The sequence below is a fragment of the Hypanus sabinus genome, chromosome 1, assembly GCF_030144855.1.
Source record: "Hypanus sabinus isolate sHypSab1 chromosome 1, sHypSab1.hap1, whole genome shotgun sequence".
Lineage (NCBI taxonomy): Eukaryota > Metazoa > Chordata > Chondrichthyes > Myliobatiformes > Dasyatidae > Hypanus > Hypanus sabinus.
This window is the reverse complement of record NC_082706.1, coordinates 207,936,888-207,953,678: the sequence shown is the minus strand read 5'-3', so window position 1 is coordinate 207,953,678 and position 16,791 is coordinate 207,936,888. Positions and strand designations below refer to the sequence as shown.

General features: G+C 38.8%; 1 protein-coding gene across 2 annotated transcripts in view; it reads right to left on the bottom strand.

Annotated features, from left to right (window-relative positions):
• The window catches only part of taf2 (TAF2 RNA polymerase II, TATA box binding protein (TBP)-associated factor), a 108,152-nt gene that overhangs the window by 60,101 nt on the left and 31,260 nt on the right, over positions 1–16,791 (bottom strand). For both annotated transcript variants that reach the window (XM_059984745.1, XM_059984739.1), the window contains exons 8-16: positions 14,326–14,439; positions 11,706–11,805; positions 10,425–10,510; positions 7,977–8,112; positions 6,065–6,219; positions 4,790–4,904; positions 2,966–3,075; positions 1,316–1,381; positions 944–1,196 (exon numbers count right to left, since the gene is read on the bottom strand). In XM_059984745.1, the coding sequence (XP_059840728.1) occupies positions 944–1,196; positions 1,316–1,381; positions 2,966–3,075; positions 4,790–4,904; positions 6,065–6,219; positions 7,977–8,112; positions 10,425–10,510; positions 11,706–11,805; positions 14,326–14,439 (1,135 nt within the window). The remainder of the gene's footprint in view (positions 1–943; positions 1,197–1,315; positions 1,382–2,965; positions 3,076–4,789; positions 4,905–6,064; positions 6,220–7,976; positions 8,113–10,424; positions 10,511–11,705; positions 11,806–14,325; positions 14,440–16,791) is intronic.

Here is a 16,791-nt window from a genome sequence, read left to right as displayed (position 1 = left end):
CCAAAAGACACTGGAAAGAATTAGGCCATTCAGCCCAACGAGTCTGCTCTACTATTTCATCATGACTGGCTGATTTATTATCCCTCTCAACTTCATTCTCCTGTCTTCCCCCCATAACCTTTGGTCCACTGACCAATCAAGAACCTATCAACCTCCACTTTAAATGTACCCAGAGACTTGGCCTCCACAGCTGCCTGTGGAAATGAATTCCACAGATTCACCACTAACCTATCCTGGCAGTCAGTCAATATTCCATTCTATGACAAGAAGCCACTGGGTAGGTTCAGAGAGGAATTATAAGAATAAACTTTCTCTGAAAAGGTGGTTAAAATTTGGAAATCACTGTATAAGGGGATGAAAGAGGCAGGAACTCTCACAATACTTACACAGTATTCAGATGAGTTCTTAAAACACCATGACATAGCAGTCCAATGACAAGGCAAGGGAATGGGATTAATGTAGCACTTACAAAATGCTGGAAAAACAAAGCAGCAATCCCATAGAGTTGGGAGTTCAATTCTGACATCATCTGTGAGGAGTCTGTATGTCCTCCAGATGGAATGCTCAGGTTTTCTCCAGGTTCTCTATAAATCAAGTAAAATATATAAAATAGTGCACACACAACCTATCATTTCATTTCACTAAGCCCTTCACCTCCAGTGGGGCACAGACCACTGACAGAAACTCGCCAGAATCCTCTGTCCTGGGCCAGACTTTCCAGTTGTCTCTAAGTCCTCATCTTCTTGGTGTAACATTCCTCTCCCAGGAATGAGGTCTCCGGAGCCTCTGTTGGCACTTCTGTAGCATTGGGTTTTCACAGGATGGGGTTACTAGCCTCATGCCCAACTCTGCTCCTTTCACAGCCAGGCTTAGATCCACACTGAACTAGGCTTCTCAATAAATCATACTCTACAATCAAATAATTACAAATTTCACTGTTCACCTTTGCAAGCCGGAAGCATGCATGCATTCGGACTTTGTAAAAGCATTGTTCATGTTCTAGGATATCTGTCAACGCCAGTCGAGAGGCTGGAGTGGGGAACTTCTCTAAAGCAAGAATTGATTCTTCTTGTGCAACGACGTCTCTCTCGTAGCGAAGCTGGTACTGCCACATGAAATCAGCCTGCTCAAATTCCACTTTCCTCAAAACAGACATGTCAGGGTCTATCCTTATCCACAACAATGGGGAATCGGCACTAAGAAGACAGTAACACATCAATAAACCACACTCAATAATAAGTATATTATCTTCATGTTAAATGCATTTGCAGACCAAGAGGTACATATAAAAATTAGTACAATGAATAGGACCTACTCCATTGCAGAAAGATCCATGTCCACTTCCTCGCCATTCAACAACGGAATCTTCTTTTTCTTATTCCTGAACAGAAAGAGAAATGACTGACATAATAAACAAAAATAATGAACAGAACTGTGAAAACTCACTGTAATATAATATTTTCTTTCAAAAACCCCAACAGAGAAAGATACCTTTTATTTCTTTGGACCTGATCTTTTAAATTCTTACTAGGATTGAAGTTTCATTTATGTAGCCAAATGGTAGTGGATAGTGTCTGTAATCAGATGTTTCATCATCTGATTGGCCTGCTGTAACTTGATCTGAGCCAAACAGAGACACTGCTACACTAGTAAGAGCAGAACAGACAGCGCTAGTCCTGTAGAGACAGAACAGACACCGCTAATCTTGTAGGGATATCATATGTGAGAGACAGAGTGGAGGTCTTGGTAGAGAAACATGGTAACGGATGGGGGGAATGGGGCGGGGAGAGCAAGGGGAGTTAAATTTAGGTCTCTGCATTACTTTTCTCCAAATATAAATACCAACTGAATTTTGCATTAATACTCCAATTAATAAAAGGCAATATTGCTATGCTGAAATGTGTTTGTTCTTATATGTAAGCCTACTAAACATGTTTACTTTATCCTGCAAATTAGTTTGGCCTATGTCTAAATACACAGTGAAGAATCTTCTTTGATACAAGTATTTGAGGTGTCAATTTTTGATTGTTGGAAGAATTTCAGATGGTGACAAGGTGCTGTACAGGACTGAGATATTTCAGCTGGTTGAATGATGTTGTAACAACAACCTTGAGTTCAGCATCAGTAAGACCAAGGAATTAATTATGGACTTCAGGAAGAGGAAGTTGAGGGAACACACGAATTGAGAGATCAGCAGTGGAAAGGGTGAGCAGTTTCAAGTTGTCAGGTGTCAACGTCTCTGAATATCTACCCTGGGCCCAACATATTGATGCAGTTACAAAGAAGGTACAGCAGTGACTATAGTTCATGAGGGGTTTGAGGATATTTGGTATGTCACCAAAGATTCTTGCAAGTATCAACAGATGTACTCTGGTGAGCATTCTAACTGGTTGCATCACTGTCTGGCATGGAGAAACCACTGCACAGGATCAGAAAAAGCTACAGAAAGCTGTAAACTCAGCCAGCTCTATCATGAACACCAGCCTCCCCAACATCGAGGACACCTTCAAAGGGCGATACCTCAAAAACATGACATCCATCATTAAGGACCCTCATCACCCTGGGCATCGTACTATTAAGGAAGTGGTAAAGGAGCCTAAAGATACATACCCAGTGTTTTAGGAACAGCAAATTTCATAACATATATTGTTGATATTAAATCTGATTCTGATTCCATTAATCCACAATCTTTCTTTTTTTTTTGTAACAGAAAAAAAATCAGAAATAATTCATAAACCAATGAATTAATATCTCTGACTTATTATAGAGATTTATCAAAATCATCTTATGGAATAAACCACACTGATTTTGATACATATATTTTTAATCTTAGGCAAAACCTGAATTAACTCATTTCCTTGTAGACATTTCCATAGCCATGCAAAATATATTATGCACATTTTAAAACTGGGACAATTTTTGATAAGTTTAATAAATTCTATCCTTCCCACACACCCATGCCTACCGTCTGCTCTTGGAATGGCAAGGAATATCATGCTTTAAGCTGTTTTCCTCAATTTGTAGAGTATGGTTAAACGACCCATCAAGCTCTTGTACGGTAACTTTAAGCGGTCCCTGGAAGGGTAAACAATGTTTGTGGAATATATCATATAAATACAACAAGCCTTTCACTTAATATGGCAATATGTCCCAGAGTCACTTCAAAGCAGCATTATCAATGAGAAAGTACATGCATAACCATGTAAAGAGAAATCGGGGCAGATAACCATCAGTCTGATCAAAGAGGTACATTGAAAGGAGTTGCAACAGGAGGCAATTCCAGAATTTATACACTTTGGAGCTAAAGGCACAGCAGCCACTGGGAGAATAATTATGTTTGGATATGAGCACAAGGTCAGCAGTTGTTCCTTAAGGTTGTTATAGTCGGAGGTGGTAGTGAGGACAAGCTCCCACTATCTCAATGATGTGTGACTCAAATAGTCTCTGACTACCAAGTCCAACTCCTGGCCTTTACATGTGGCTTAGCTACCAAGTCCGGTGGAACTGTGTCTACTGACAGGAGGAGGGGCAAACACAGGTTACTAGCCCCTTAAAACTAGTCACTCTGGGCAGATGGGGTTTGTTAGCCGTGTTGGCAGCTCACCTTGGAGAAGGAAAACTGATCCCAAATCTCCACGGCCTTGCGGCTAAATCCACTCATGGGGAAGGCTTCAGGAGTAAACCCAGAGGGAAAAATCTGGAGCTGGAGACCCTAAGGCAGTCATACATTGAGTTCAACACTGACTGGCAACTCCTGTGATGCCATGGTTCCAAACTATATCGGTCTCTGCCTTTCCTTTGGGGAGGGGGAGCCTGCTGCATGTTTAATAACTTGTTCTCCATATTGTACTGTCCTGGCCTGTGTACCTAGACAGCTAGGATGCAACATCCATGGTCAACCTGTTCAATTGAGTAGCCTCAATCAAGGTCAGAATGAAATAACTCAAAGTTACAAGCAGGAGGTTAGACAAGACCATTAATGCAATACGCATGATTAAAGGATACTTAAGGATGGTTGGCAGAATACTTACAAAAAGTTTATTAATAAAATTAAAGGGATTCTTTTACAATTTCTCTGACCTCTTAAGAATCAAGGATTAACTTCATTCATCATATGAACTTAAATGTATTAGGAAATTGCCTTGGCACAATATGCAACAAAAAAAATTGAACTATACAGAAATAAAGAATTATATAAAAATACAGTTAGATGTACAGCTATGGAATAAAATGTTCAAAAATACCAACATGGTTACAATGTAAACAGCAATGAAAAAAGAGATTTAAAGTTTTTACAGTGCACTGACTGAGATAATAGAGGAGAGTGGGGAGGGGGTATAACTAGAATGATTGATCAGATTAACTGTGTGGGGGAAGAAAGTTTTAAAATGGGATTAAGTTTTAGTTTTCATATCCCAAGAAGCACTTTCCAGAAGGGAGCATTTGGAAGAGGCAGTTTGCTGGGTGGTTAGTGTTCAAGATGCTACAAAATTGCATTTCCAGAGTTAACCTGTTAAATTCACTGCACTCAATATTGATAGAACCGCTGATGAATCTGATACAACCACTGATACATAACTCCAACAGTTGTCATTGGGAACATACAGCACTTATGCTGTTAGATTCCAAGCAGGACTCTGCATTATCTTGTGTTTAAGGCAGGGGTTCCCAAACTTTTTTATGCCATGGACCAACACCATTAAGCAAGGGGTCCATGGACCCAGGCTGGAAGTCCCTGGTTTAAAGACTCATCTTTTAAATCGCAAAGCTGAAATTTAGCTGCTCTTACCACATATTTCTGAGTTCCCAAAGAAGTGTAATCCTGCTTCAGTTCCAGTTCCAAGATGTTCCGTTTCCGATTGAATGCAAAGCTGCCGAAAAACTTCACTACACCACTCTGATCACTACAGCATGTAATTAAGGAGATTTTAAGTACGGAATAGTGTAATCAAGTCTGCCTGTTACCATAAATGGAAAGAATACCCAGACAAGTTTAATATTGCAATGTTTACTTCTGAATGGACAAGAGTCAGTAAAGAAAACAAAGTTAGACCATAATACAAAGAGCAGAATTAGACTATTCAGCCCTACGAGTCTGCTCCACTTGATTCATTATCCCTCTTTTAGGAGCCACGTATCTATTTTCCGTCTGTCTGTATTGTATTTTGTGTTGTATGTTTATTAAGAGTAATTTGCCATGTTGGTTGGGTGTGGTAGAAGCGAAGAATATAGTTACATATTCATGCTTTGTCTTAGGTCAATTTAGTCTAGGTAGAACCAGAGGCAGAGAGTATGATTTTTTGTTGAATGTTTAACATTAATTGGAACACTTATGTGTGCTTAAATATTTTTAAATACGCTTAGCCAGCTTATTTCATAAAATCGCTAATTTTAGTTTCATTAGTTTATTATCGTTAGAAGACTATTAATTTATGCTGGTTTCCTCATAAATGATCAAATGCACTTTCTTTGACTTAAAACGTCAATACTGTAGAGTGCATCATACAGTGCTAACCCCCTGTGTTAAGACTGGTTTTGAGTGGTTTTGGTTTGTTTTTAAGTAACCAGTATATCTCTCAACCCCATTCTCCTGCCTTCTCCCCGTAACCTTTCACACCCTTACTAATCAAGAACCTAGCAACCCTCACTTTAAATATACCTAATAACTTGAACTCCATGGCCATCTGAGGTAATCAATTCTACAGAATCACTATTCTCTGGCTAAACAATTCATCCTCATCTATGTACTAAAGGGGCATCCTTCCATTCTGAGGGTGTACTCTATGATCCTAATCTCTCCCACTACAGGAAACATCCTCACCACGTCCACTCTATCTAGGCCTTTCAATATTCGATAGGTTTCAATGATATACCCCCCCTCATTCTTCTAAATTCTTGCAAGTTGAGGGAAGAAACATGAAACATGCATATATTTTGAGATTAATTTGTCACAAATAGGATGATTTGCACTTGAATGAGTAACATTAAAGATCAATGACTGCGTGTCAATCAATCATTTTGAAGGATCAAGCTTTCAGAAGCAATAAAAAACTGAAAAGGATACACCCATTGCTTTATTAGAGGTTGGATATCTTTTCCAGACACATTTGAAATTGATTTTAAAAATCCAGTCGTTGAAAGCAGCATCTGGCTCCACATATGTGATTGGAACTTCTGTGAAGAAGCAGTGCTGGCCAAACTCAACAGTTTGTTGAAGACCTAAAGAGGTGAACAAACTTTGTTGGACAGCAATTCACTATTTTGCAACTACAAAGTTTATAGTGTTTGGAAGCGACAAGGTATAGTTGATGAATGCCCACAGTTCACTTATTCTAACAGTGGTTTCTACAGTAAGGAATTAAAAGCAGAATCTTACATTATTTCAATGGAATATCAGTAAATAAATGGATAATGTTCTGCAGCAAAACCCTTTGTTTAGTTAAGAACCAAAATAGTGAAGGGCATGAGGGTGCAATTTAACTTTTTCTGGGGGGAAAAGGATGTTCATAGTGCCCAAATTTTTCTGAAATTTCTGTGGCTTTGTTGACTCCTCTAAATAAGGGTAAAGTGGGCAACAAAGGGAAGTGCAAAGGGATGTTATGTTGAAATTGTATAAGATATTGGTGAGGCATCATTTGGAGTATGTGTGCAGTTTTGGTCACCTACCTACAGGAAAGATGTAAATAAGGTTGAAAGAGTACAAATACAATTTACAAAGATGTTGCCAGTTCTGGAGAGGCCTGAGTTATAAAGATTGAATAGGTTTGGACTTTGAATAGCTTAGAACGTAAAAGATTCAGAGAAGATTTGATAGAGGTATATGGTATTATGAGGGGTACAGATAGGGTAAATGCAAGCAGGCTTTTCCACTGAGGTTGAGTGGGACTACAACAAGAGCTCTTGGGTTAAGGGTGAAAGGTGAAAATTTTAAGGGGAACATGAAGGGAAACTTCTTCACTCAAAGGGTCATGACAGTGAGGAATGAGCTGTCAGCACAAGTGCTGCATATGAGCTCAATTTGTGTTTAAGCAAAGTTTGGATAGGTACATATATATTATGGGTCTGGAGAGCTATGGTCATAGTGCAGGTCAATGGAAGTAGGCAGTTGAAATGGTTTTGGTATGGACAAGACAGGCCATAGGGCCTGTTTCTGTGCTGTACATTTCTATGACACTATGGTATAAATAAATGGAACTCTGCCACAGACAGTCCCAAGTGTGGCTACTAAAGGAGGAATCTTGGGCGCAGGGCAAGCGATCCCATTCTGTACAAAACCAGCAATACAGAAACGCCAGTAGAAGTTCCAAAGACCTCATCTCTGGGAGAGGAAGGATCTTCAATGGGCTGCACCGTGAACAACTGAAAGACTGCCCAGGACAGAAGACTCGAGCGAGCTGCTGTCAGTTGCCTATGCCCCAGAAAGGGCGATGGGCTTAAAAAGATGATAAATGAATGGCTGAGCAATATTGATAAGACTAAAAGTCTTTCACATCTTCCTTAATTATGCTGTACTGGAATTAATGGTCTTAATATTTCTAGTAAATGGACTTCTGTGGATACATCGTCAATTGTGAAAAATCCCAAGATTTGGAAGGCTAAACTTATCAGTTGAGTCAGACAAAACAGGCCATAAGAGGGTAAAAAACAGTAGCGGTCGGCATAATGCTAATACAGTGCTGATAATTCCTGTTGCTGTCTGTAAGTTTAGAAGTCTCTCTGTTCCCACATAGATTCCCTCAGGGTGCTCTAGTTTCTTTCCACATTCTAAAGATGTACGGTTTGCACCCGAGGCGTCCAAACTGATGCCTAAAAACTCTCACAAACAGCCTGTGCCATCATAGGGAAATCTAGGCTTATACTTTTGGTATGCAAATGAAGAGAATCAAAGAAGGCAAGTGAAAAGGAAAAAATTTAAAATAAATTTGCTCATTCTTTGGGAAACAATGCCCCCTAAATGAACTAATTCTCCCACAAACCTGAAGCATGAATTCCATGCTAATCCTGTTTTCAATGAGTCGCATCACAAGGTGAGCTTTGCACTGAAACATCTTGTAGTAATTCCAGGACAAAGTATGTGGATGCCGAATTGAAAAATGCAAGTGCGGTGCTGGGCTGCAAGGATTTCAAAAGAACTGAGGTTAAACTGTGGCAAGATTTAATGCTGATTTAACTAATGCAAACAAACATTGACCAGCTTTCATTGTCTTTTTAAATTTCAAATTTGATTATTCATGATATAGTAGCACTTCAAATACAAAATAAATTTCAAACATCTAAAAACATCAATTGGTCCACACCAAAGGAGATGAATAAAATTCTATCAAACAAGTACTCCCTTAACATACCTTGCAGAGTGCTGATTTCATTCACTACAAAGGAAATGGTTATCGACTGCAGTAGAACTAACACCACTCACATCCTCGTTTACATCAGTGGCACAGCAATGTAAACTGTGAGCAGTTTCAAACTCTTGGGAGTGCATATGTTTACAACCTCACATGGTCCCAGAACACATTCTGCACAATCAAGAAAGCTCGCCAACTCTTCTACTTTCTGAGGAGGCTGAAGACAGCTGGATTTTGCACATCCTTACTCACATCGTTCTACAGAAGTGCAGTACTGAGAAACCTGATAAGCTACATAACTGCTTGGTACGGATACTACACTACAGCGGACAGGAAGGCTTTACAACGGGTAGTGAAAACTGTCCTACACGGCATCAGTACCAGCCTACCTATTATCAAGGACATATATACAGAAAGGTGCTGGAAAAGGGCCAGTAACATCATGAATGATCCCTCACACCTGGCTCATGGACCGTTTGTCCCATTCCCATCAGGAAGGAGGCTACATAGCAACCACACCAGCACCATCAACTCAAAAACAGTTACTTTTCCCAAGCAGTAAGGCTGATCAACACCTCCACCCACTAACTCCACCACTACTCTGTTTTATTTTTCCTGTCAGTCACCTAAAGGACAACCTTGTGTCATTTTATGGACATACAATCAAAATACGTATAAAAACTATCTTATGTATTTATTGTGTATTTTATTATTATAGTGAACTTTATCTTTTGTGCTGCATCGGATCTAAGTTAACAATTATTTCCTTACACTTGTGTATGGAAAGGACATTAAACAATCCTGAATCTTAAATAGACATCCACTGATGCTGCATACTGCTGTGGTGCAAACCTTGCTTGCTTACAGCACGGAAATGATTACTTTATTATGGAGTGAAACACCTATAAAGTACCTAATGTCTAATAACAAAGCTTGGGCAAGCAATGAGGCTATTCATACTAAGATGCAAAATTCAGGGGTGCCCTCGGCTGATAGAAATTTCAGTGGTTATGCCTTGACTTAACAGATCACCTGAACCCTATACTGGTCTTACTGCCTTACTGGTCTTGCTAGGCATATAGGAATTGACAGCCCCCAGCAATATCCATATTCCCTGCTGCTCAGCCAGCCCACCCAGCATGATCTGTCTCACTGGATCGCTATGTAATGATCAATGCAGCATGAGATCACAAACAATTTGGTTTCTGTAGGAGCACAAACACAAGGCTAAGCCTTTAACCAAATACTGTGCGTTTGGTTCAGGAAGGCAAGGGTTCATGTTCCTATGTAAAACTACATGGTGAGTAATGCATCTCTGTTTAATACCACCATGACCCCTTTTAATGCTAATTCAATTCCCTGGAAGTCATCCTCATCCTTAATTGAGATCAAGTAACTAGAGGCTGTCATGAGAGAGATTTGAACTCAACTTGACTGAGAATACTAGGAGGTGTAAAATACTAAAGGTAGGAATTTCACTGCATACTTAAAAAAAATGAGATTGCAACCACATGGATATAGGGAGAAAACACAATAATTGGATGAAAAATACAGCAAGTTCTGAAAAACTTTAAAAAAGACAATGTTGAAAATGTTCAGCAGAGTGAAGCAGCATCTATGGAAAGACAGTATGAATATTTCAGACCAAAGACGTTGAACCTAGATCTCCGGTGCTGTAAGGCAGTGGAGCAAAAGGCTGCACCATTATCAAATGAATGTTATAGTTTTAATTTAGTGCCTGAGTTTTAAAAGCATAATAAATCGATGCCAGGGAATGGATTGTTTAAATGCTCTGAAGAAAATTAAATTAGCAACATAAAATACGTGTTGTACATTTTCATCAATAATAAATACCACCAAATGATAAGACAGAACAAATTGACTAATAAGTTATAAACTCTACAAAAATATCTAGCTATGGCAATCAATATCTTTAGTTGGATTCCTGAACATAACAATCAATTATACAGTAGATGAAGCACAAAGGATGAACACATGCAACCAAAGACCTTATATTGAATAGGTCTTGCCTATTTGAGACTTTTCATATCAGTCAATGACAAATAAAGGATTACTTACGTTTCTTTCTCTTTCACTCCAGTAAATGTTGGATGCAACAAAACACCACCAGTTTTCAATTCGTAGTCCACAATTTTGTCCAACTCCTAAAAAATTGAAATACTTTATCATATTTTATTAATCAAATGAACGATTGAGTAAGTTTCATCCACGTTTTTACATCTGATTATACTACTGCTTCTTTAATGAATTTTTCTCTTCCCTATCCAAAACTATGGTGCTACTTTCTAACACACCAATTGCCATTCACCACCTCTAACCCATTCTAGCTCCCGACTGAGAAACATTCCAATTTTAAAATAATCGTTTTGCGTATCTTTCCACAGACCTGGCCCTCAGCCCTTCCTTTTTCTACAGCTTCCTTCAGTCTTACAATTTATTATTTTTGCATTCCAATTCTGGTTTCTCATTCACCTCAAATCTTAATTCATCTCGCTTTCACAGCTAAACATAGTTGGTAATTGGATTATTATTGTTACATATACTGAGAAGCTTATCATCCAACATGCATGCTGTCAAGTACCTTAAGTACATTGAGGTACTACAAAAAGAAAACAATAAAATGATGGAATTAAAGAAGAATGAAAGAAACACTGAAAACCTACAGCACAATACAACCACTTCGGCCCACAAAGCTGACCCAAACATGTCCTTACCTAAGAAATTACCTAGGGTTACCCATAACCCTCTAGTTTTCTAAGCTCCATGTACCTATCCAGGAGTCTCTTAAAAGACCCCATCGTATCCGCCTCCACCACCAATGCTGGCAGCCCATTCCATGCACTCCCCATTCTCTGCATAAAAAACTTATCCCCTGACATCTCCTCTGTACCTACTTCCAAGCACCTTAAAACTATGCCCTCTCAGGCTAGCCATCTCATCCCTGGGAAAAAGCCTCTGACTATCTACACAATCAATGCCTCTCATCATCTTATACACCTCTCAGGTCACCTCTCATCCTCCGTCACTCCAAGGAGAAAAGGCTGAGTTCACTCAACCTATTCTCATAAATTTAACTGCATTTTGTTTCATAGCACATAAAACAGTACACCACAGTATAGGCCCTTCAGCCCACAATCTTGTGCTGACCTTTTAGCCTATTCTAAGCTCACCCGTCCCTCCCACAATGCCCTCCACTTTCCTGTAAGGTACATTAATTGCTGGAGGCCCCTTTAAAAAATGTCATCCTATTTCTAGTTCACTTAGGGCATCCATACCAGTCAACTGCCTCACTGAAAATAAACCTTGTACGGTTTAACAGTGAAATTTAGTTTGTGCTACCTCTTTAATCCAGTGTCTGTACTCATTAACACCAAATGTTTTTTTCATCCATAGGCCATAAATGTAACCAGATATTCCTTTCAACACCCATTCATCAGACCTACAAAGACATAGATGAAAAGATGGTATTCAAAAGAATGGATTTAAAACAAGGCAGGAAAATAATTGTTTTCACTTCATTCTTCATTCATAACAGAGAGTAAAAAGAAAAACTAAGCATCTTCAGGATTTTGTGGAAAATCACCACAGGAAATATGTTCACAAATGCAATTTTTCAAGTTCAGTTAAAATAGACTATTAAAGATACAGCTATTAAGTCACACTCTAGAAATAACTAGATTCACAATGTGAGCTATAGATACTTGTAGCTTCTAGTTGGTGTGATGAAAATATAACTTGCTTTAGAAGCCAAGATTTGTATTTAAACACATGAAATACAGCAAATGCTGGAAATCCAGAGCAAAAAGCACAAAATTGCATTTATGGAGAGACATAAACAGCTGATGTGTGGAATCCTTGACTTGAATTAGCATACAGGAAACTTCATAAATGATTCTAAGATCAAACAAATTACAAGCCAGGTACAGTCTATAAATTATTGCCTCATGTCATTTTCATTCTTAATACAGAATAAAACACATTCACTTCATTACGAATCGTCTTTGCAGCATTCAGTTAACCAAATGAGTATTGAATTTCCCTTACACTTTTCAAACAATGTACGTTTCCCAGGTTATTCGATCTAATTAAGACATATGCTCTCTGGAAAATTCTTCCTCTTTCATTTATTGCCAAAATTTAAATAAGAGTTAATCACAGAAAGTCATCAACAAACATAATAACCATTCAAAGATTATTTACATGATTTTAAAATTGGTATTGAACCTCTGTTATTAGAGGGAAACCATTCCTGAAGTTACCAGTGATTCGAAATTGCGAGAGGATTAACATGAAGAGGCCACATTATTTTTCTATGTAGCTTTGAAAAGGTAACAATGCAAAAAAAATGTCATCTTTGCTAAGTGAGACAATCTGCAGATGCTGGAAATTCGAGCAACACAGTCAAAATGCTGGAGGAGCTCAGCAGGCCAGGTAACATCTACAGTAAAGAGTCCTGCTGAAGGGTTTCGGCCCGAAATGTCTACTGTACTCTTTTCCATAGATGCTGCCTAGCCTGCTGAGTTCCTCCAGCATTTTGTGTGTGTTGCTCGTCCTTGCTAAGTATTGCAGATTCTAGAAAATTGAAGATTTTTTATGATTATTTAGATGAGTTATTATCACAACAATTTAAAAATATCCAGCCTAGAGATGTGTCTGCTACTTAAAAAAAGTGATACATGGTGCACTGGCAGGGATTAACAATATAGCACATTGAAACTTCAACACATACCCCGGGAGACAGAATGTAACTGTTCACCTGTGAACTGTCTACACAGAGACCCTAATGTTTAAATATTACTAAGCAAAGGTAGGCATCAGAAGTTAGATAAGGCTTCAGAGCCAATTATGCCAGTCCTTTTAAAGATTTTAAAGATTAAGGATGAGGTTTATTTGTCACGTGCACGTTAAAACAGAGTGAAATGCATCATTGGCATCAACAACCAACAGTTTGGATATGCTGGGTACTGGCAGCCTGTTAGAGTCACCAAGCTTGCACCACCAACACAGCATGCCCACAACTTATTAACCCTTACTAATCCGTATGTCTTTGGTAGATGAAAGGAAATCGGAGTACCCAGAGGAAACCCATGCGGTCATGGGGAGAACATACCAACTCCTGATAGACAGCAAAAGGAATTGAAGCCTAATCGCTGGGACTGTAAAGCATTATGCTAACCTTTATGCTACCTTGCTGCCGACATGCTCTAATTGCAGTTCTGTCCAAATTGACTTGGATTCTACTTTCACTGCCAGTAATGGTGGATGAAATCAATTTATGTGAGAAGGATAAGGAGAACATTCACAGATTTTGATGAAACTATCAAGTGAGAGACTAAATTTAAAATGAAATATGAAAACATGCAATACAGTGACAATAACATCTGTTTTAATCTTCTCAATGATTTTGCAGGTAATTGAAATGAATATAAGAAATACATACTGATTGCTCATAAAACTTATCTCTTCTCATCCTTAACAGTGGATAGAGTTCTACGTTTCTTGAACACTGTTTACATACCCAAGTAGTTCTTGAATAAACTTGTAGATTAACATTACAAAAAAATTAGTTTGAATGAGACATTAGAGGTTTATTTGTCATAATGCAAACTAAATTGTTGCAACATAATATGAATACCTAGAATGAAAGGAAAAAATGACATACTTTGGATGTACAGTACAACAAAGAAAATCTTCCACATTTTGTAAACTTTTCTTGTCTGTCTTTATTCCAGTGGCACGGCAACAAAGTCTGTGTGCACAGGAGCATTTCAGTTACTGCACGGCCACGCAGCTTAGAGGTAACAATGGTGCCAACAAATGTATCAAGATGACACCAGTATTAAACCAGTCTGCTGATTATAAACTTTCTATATACAAAGTATTTAAAGCACAGGAAGCATCCATACAAAACTATCAACATGGTGGAACTATTTCAGAGAATATTATTGGCTCCACTTACCAAGACATTCTGGAAATAAAACAGCCAAAGAACTGCTGAGCCAGAGCTTGTGCTAAACATCGTCTGGTAAGAGGCGTCTGATCTATAATCATGGCACTGTTCAGGAGGTTTGTGCTAAATAAGAGGTGTGAAAATAGGACAAAGATGTGTTATACAGTATATTTTTTTGAAAACAAGTATTATGCTCTTAAAGTAACAAAAAAATCAGTTCAGGCTAAATGCTGTATTTAATCAGAGCAACACGCACAAAATGCTGGAGGAACTCAGCAGGTCAGGAACCACCTTTGAAAAGAATAAACAGTTGATTATTCGGACTGAGACCTTTCTTCGAGACTGGAAAGGGGAAAATGCCAGAGTAAAAAGGTGGTCAGAAGGGAAGGAGAACTAGAAGGTGATAGGTGAAATCAGGTGGGTGCGAAAGGTAAAAATTGGAGAAGGAATGAGATAGGAGAGCAGATTGGACAATGAGAAAAAGGGAAGAAAGAGGGGCACCAAAGGGAGATGATAGGCAGAGAGAAGAAGAGGTAAGAAGCCAGAGTGGGGAATAGAGAAAGCAGATTGGGGGAGAGGAAAAGAATAAACAAATTACTGGAGGAGAAATCAATGTTCATGCCATCAAGTTGGTGGCTACTTAGACAGAATATGAAGTGTTGCTGCTGAGACGGACCTCGTCATGGCAGAACAAGAAACCATGGACCAACGTGTCGGAACAGTATGGAGATAAGAAATGAAATGGTTGGCCAGAGAAATTCCACATTTGGTACGTGGAACTGAAGTGCTCGACAAAGCAGTCCCCCAATTTATGTCTGGTCTCACTAATGTAGATGAGGCCATATCAGGTGTTCTGGATACAAAAGATAACTTCAACAGATTCACAGGTGAAGTGTTAGCTCACCTGGAAGGACTGTTAGGGCTCTGAATGGAGATGAGGGAGGAAGTGAACGGGTAGGTGTAGTATATCTGTCGCTTGCAGGGTTTTAATTACTGGAAGCTTGCCAGTCCTTTCATATTCACTCTTTAAACCTTCAGTTCATGATAATAACACAATTGGCTGTAGTTTTCATTAACTGCATGTCAAAGTTCAGAACAAACAGATGAAAATATACAACTAATAACTGCAAATAACTAAAAGGAACTAGCAAGGAGCACAAAACCAAAATAACTTAGAAGAGTATGTCACTATAAGGGGATGAATTCTGATCTGTCGCCAACAGAACATGCCCACGATTTACTAACAATAACCTTTGCGTCTTTGGATTGTTGGAGGAGCACCCGGAGGAAACCCACACAGTCCTAGGTACAACATACAAACTGCTTACAGAAGATGAGCCATCAAACGCTCCTGGGTGTACCTCTGGGATCAGTAGTGAGGACAGACACAAACATAACATTCAGAAAGGGAACTAAACAACTGCACAAAAATGGGCTGATGTTGCACAACTAGACCTCTCCTATGCTACAGTTTGATCTTCTGTGATATATACCATACACTGAGAGAATAAACTGGTAAGCACAGTGATTGCTGTTGCAGGAAACTTGAGACAAGTAGTATTATCATGATGGGCCTTCTGTCTGCATCTTGCTGCATCTGACCTTGATTTCACTGCACCAGTACAATCAAATATAGCTATAACTTTTATTTTAGCAGTCAAATCAGATTAAGCAACATTTTTATATGTTCCACCTTGCAGCTTTTTTATTTAACATTTAATATAAGTCATCCATTCTTTCAACTGGAAAATTAAATCATAAGAAATCTTTATCATTAAAGTCAGCTCTCATGTGTAAATATGAAGTTTCAATTCACAAGCCACATCACAATATTGCCCTAGGGTGGAAAAACTCTTGGATCCCATACTATACTATTCAACACCTCACACATAACTTAATATTTGAAATGATCTTTGACTTAGAAACTTAAAGAGAAACTTGACTTGCTGGGATAAGGTTACATAACAGCTCTCATAGTGCTCAGATTGCATTCAAAGGCAATCTCATTAAGTCCAACTCACAAAACTTTACCTTGCCTGTTAAGTCAATTCAGTAACACCCAACACTGTTGCACAGAGAAAACATTGCAAAAGTCATTGGCTCAGTGCACAATTGATGTCTAGTTCGATAATTGCTGCTAGTAATCATAACACCATTAGATAGAAGGCTGGAAGCTGGTAATTCTGCTCATCGAGTCAGCTCCACCATTCTATCATGGCTGCTTTATTATTCCTCTCAGCTGCATTCTCCTACTTTTCCCCTTTACCCTTTGGCACCCTTACTAACCAAGAACTTATCAACCTCTGCTTTAAATATACCCAATGAGTTGCCCTCCACAGCAAACCATGGCAATGAATTTCACAGCTTCATCACCCTCCGGCTAAAGAAATTCTTCCTCAATTCTATTCTAATGCTCTGCCGTCTGGACCTAGATTCCCCCACCATCCTCACCACATCCACTCGACCTTATTTTGC